Source organism: Austrofundulus limnaeus, unplaced genomic scaffold (genome assembly GCF_001266775.1).
Source record: "Austrofundulus limnaeus strain Quisiro unplaced genomic scaffold, Austrofundulus_limnaeus-1.0 Scaffold1510, whole genome shotgun sequence".
NCBI lineage: Eukaryota > Metazoa > Chordata > Actinopteri > Cyprinodontiformes > Rivulidae > Austrofundulus > Austrofundulus limnaeus.
In genome coordinates this window covers 13,106-17,480 of record NW_013953912.1, presented here as the reverse complement: position 1 = coordinate 17,480, position 4,375 = coordinate 13,106, and the positions used below count along the sequence as shown (strand labels likewise).

Here is a 4,375-nt window from a genome sequence, read left to right as displayed (position 1 = left end):
GTCATTAGCACCTCTAGTAATATATTTACTGAGAAAAATGCTGACATGTTCAATACTTATTTTACCTGCTGTATAAACTATGCAGTGATTAGTTCAACACGTTTGAAATGGGGTTTTGTGCTAAAGATATGAACAGTTAGCATCTTACCTGTTGTACCTAGGTGTTTGAGTGGCCTCACATTAAAGAAACAAAGTTTAATCCTGATAGGACTGATAATCTATCTAATAGTCCAAACTCAGCTAAAACTAAAGGGAATAGCTGCTGTCTGTAAACTGCTCCAACCTCCAAATATACTGTTGCTTCAGGTGAACACTATTTTATTAAACTTTATATCACTAATAGTTTCTCATTACGCAGTGTTTACATATAATTTTACCATAAAGTACAAGTTCAAATAACACCAGCCGTATTGACATGTAAGTAAGTAAGTAAAGTTTTATTTATAAAGCTCCTTTCACAGAAATATATTCACAAGGTGCTGTACAATCATTAACAAAGTAAAAATGGTGGAAAGATAAAATGAAACATAATAAAACATCAAATTAAGATTAAATTCTAAAATTGTAAAAAAAAATGTAACAACTTACTATCCAACTCTGCTCTAATCATTATAGTCATTTGATTTTAATGTGGTATTTTTTTTAACTAAACAGAAGAAATCTTGGAATTATGACCAATAAATACAACAAGAACCCAGAAAAACATACAGAATACAAACTAAAAATACATTATATACTATTCCTTTAGTCATTTTCCTGCACTGCTTGTTGTGTTGTGTAGATATCGGGACTACCGTTACCCTCCGGGCCATGAGAGGGAGTACACGCACACCATGCAGTTCTGGCACATCCTGGCAGCCAAGATGGCCTTCATTATTATCATGGAGGTAAGTGAACCCAGCTTCATCCTCGCACCGGATTAATAAATCAGCGTCGGGTCATCCACGGTGTGTTGTTCCCGCAGCACGTGGTCTTTGTGGTGAAGTTCTTCGTGGCGTGGCTGATCCCAGACGTCCCGTCAGAGGTGAAGGCGCGAATCAGGCGAGAACGCTTCCTGATCCAGGAGTACCTGCACAACTACGAGGTGGAGAAGCTCAAACTGCAGCTGAGCGCCAGCTTCATCACAGAGCCGCGCTCGGACCTGACGCTGACGCCTGACAAGCATGAAATGCTCTCCGAGTGCCTCACCTGACGCTTCCCATGTTTCCCGCCAAAAATATTTCTGTTTCAGTTTGTTTTTTTCCTGCAAGGGCTCCWGTTATTAAACTGTAAATGTCAGTTCTTTACATGTAAATAGACCTTAATACTTTACCAAGAGGTGCTCTTATAGGGTCCAAACAGACGTGTCAGATAAAACAAACTGCAGGAGAATCATGTCAATTATTTGATTTTGTCAAAATATAAAAGCACTGATTTATATATGGAAATAAATGTGCTGAATGGAAATGTGAAGAAGTATTTATAAAACTGAAGAATAAACACTCAGATTTAAAGATAATTGAGTTGAAACAGTGCAGTGAATATCTTACCTGTTGCAGATATCTTTTTGATGAACCTCAGTTTGAATAAATACATTAGTTTAATTCTGAGCAGAATGAAGCGCTAAAAGCTAACCTAAGTGGATTTTTGTTTTAAAACAGATTGTTTTCTTACTGTAGCACTTCCTGCAGGATGATCATAACATTACTGCTGGATTAAATGTGAAATCACAAATACAGATTTAAAAAAAATGTGTTTGCATAAATCTCAATGAAATGTTTAAGCTGATGTTTAAAAACAGCCGAAACACTCAGACTAGCCGTTAGCTCTTCAGTCCAGACAGAAATGAACTATTTTTCCAAACTAAATGTTTTTATCTTTCCACTGACTTCAAGAAATCTGAACTATCTTTTTAATATTGTGCCACATATTCAATCAACATTTATTTATAGAGGTCTTTACAGAGGGCTCAAAGTGCTTCACTGATTTGGAGCAGGGCTATACTGTCAGGTTTTTAAAAAATGTGCATTTGAAACCAAGTACCTCCATTCTGCAGCGAATCTGTAACAATCAGAAATGTGGTTTTATTTTATTTTTTGTGAGCAGCTGCAGATTTTTGTCTCGTTGGCAGCTTGATTCTAGACTGTCAGATTTGAAAACAAAATATATCTGAGAAATGTTACCAGATTTTACAGTTTTCGCTCTTTACTCCTAATAATCAGCATATGTTACTTTATGTCTCAGATTATTAGTGTTTCTACATTCTGATGGGATTATAAAGTTTACTCTCAAAAAATGGGGATGCATGCAACTTTCAGCTGTTTTTATGTGAAATAGTTGCAGGTTGACACTATGAAGCTTGTTCTGCTGTATATTTCTAGAATAAACACTTTTAAATGTGTAATTTATTCATTGATCAGCTTCTGTACAGTTCAGAGCTTCTCCATCATTCTTGTTTTAACATCACATCAGTCCTTTTTTTTAGTTTTATACTTTACATCGTGGTCATGATGAAGAATTATCCTGCGATTTATTTAAGAAAAGTATTGTTTTTGTGAGGAATGGGAGAAAATGAAAACTGCTACTTGTTTTTCAGCTATAAGTCAATATTTCCTTTAATGTTTATTATTCAGATGTTTGTATTTTCGCTCAAACCGATATGTGACTTAAGGGAAGGATTGTCGGGCCAAGCAGGATTTCTTTGACGGTCCGAATCTAAACCCGGCTCCAGAATCTCCAGATGCTTCCAGATGTGTTCTGAGGGTTGGAATGTGATCCTGCATGCTGCATGATGATCTACTGAACAATCAAATGCCTTAAACATCTGTTTACTTGTTTAAGTGTCCTGGCTGAGTGCAATCTTTGTCTCTTATCTGTTGCTGTTTGTTTGAAATGTATCTTCTGTTGTTTTGTGCTGTAATTGATGTGTGAATATTTAGTATTTAATGTAAGCTCTTACTGTTCAGAATAAACAAACAKGAGATAAATCTTCAACTAAAGATATTTGTTGTATTTTTACTCGTGTTTTCTGCAAAAAAAAATGATTTATTGTAAGAAAAATACAAATAAAATCAGAAATCAGTCATTCTGAAACGATTTGACCCAGARTGATACATTTAGTTTCTTCAGAGGACAACAGTTTTACAACTTACTGCAGTCTTAAAGCATCAACTTCATCATCAACTTTATTTATAATGCACTTTAACACCAACCACAGCTGAACAAATTGCTGTACATCAGTAAAATGAAAATAAATAAGATAAAAACATAAAATCACTAAAATTAAGTAAAATCAAGTCTTAGTTGGGTTAAAGGCCAATGAGTAAAAGTAAGTTTTCAGACAGGTCTTAAAAATGGAAAGCAGTGGTGAACAGTCTCATGGGGCTGTTTTTTTAGGTTAAAAATTTCACTGCTCAAAACTTTGTAAAGTTATTTCCACAACAGAACAGAGATTTCTTTCACCGTCATACTTCTTGAAGTCATCAAAATATATTTTAAAGTTTATTTTAAAGTTTTGTTCCCATTGGGTTGACCTTGGGTGAACTTTTCTGTTGTTAAAACAACTTTAAAATCTCCATTTCACTTGGTTTACTCAAATTTGTCATCTTTTGGATTTGTTTAAAAGTGTTACTGACTAAAACAAGCAATGCTCATTAGGTAGAAAAAGATACTTTGTAAAGTTCGAAATTGATCTGTTTTTAAGATCTTGTAGTTATGAAGATGGATCAATCAAATGATCAATCAATCATCAAGTTTCCAAATATCCCTTTGGCTTGTTTGTCAAAGATTACAAATCATTATTTTCTTTTTATTAAAAAACAACAAAAAAAACATTTTAGAGGTTGAAATGGAAGCCTTATAGGATGGATTTAAAAAAACCCTGATGCTTATTGCATTGAAAACAGAAAAAACTTTCTTACTTCTCATAAAATCTGTTCTCAGCTCGTGACTGATCATAAAAGAGAGAGCAGCAAACCAGAACCAGACTTCAAACTAGTCATGTTCAGTAATTTATTATAAATTCATAAATAATAGGGTGTACTCGCCTTTTGACTGCAGCAGATAAGCTCCAGATGGTTGGATAGAAACACTGGAGCACAAAAATGCTTCATTCTTTCAACTAAAAACTGCAACAAACCAATCAAAAACATATATTTGACTTCAGAAKTATTTACACACACTTTAACCCAGAAAATGTATTTAAACAGAACTTCAAAATCAATAAAAAAAACAATAATTATCTCCAAAGAATTATTAAAACAAAGTTTTGAAAACGTCTAGAAAAGAAGTATATTTATGACCACCAGGTGGCGACAAATACCCACAAATAAGAAAAATTCGCAAAGGGGTTTACTTTTAGTTTTTCTAGTTCCTTACAGAATCCTTGACTTAAAAC

At 34.0% G+C, this 4,375-nt stretch overlaps 1 protein-coding gene across 2 annotated transcripts in view; it reads left to right on the top strand.

Annotated features, from left to right (window-relative positions):
• The window catches only part of LOC106535625 (anoctamin-5), a 35,381-nt gene extending 32,399 nt beyond the window's left edge, over positions 1–2,982 (top strand). For both annotated transcript variants that reach the window (XM_014032675.1, XM_014032676.1), the window contains 2 exons: positions 782–887; positions 965–2,982. In XM_014032675.1, the coding sequence (XP_013888129.1) occupies positions 782–887; positions 965–1,192 (334 nt within the window). In that variant the 3' untranslated portion in view covers positions 1,193–2,982. The remainder of the gene's footprint in view (positions 1–781; positions 888–964) is intronic.
• The last annotated feature ends 1,393 nt before the right edge of the window (positions 2,983–4,375 follow it).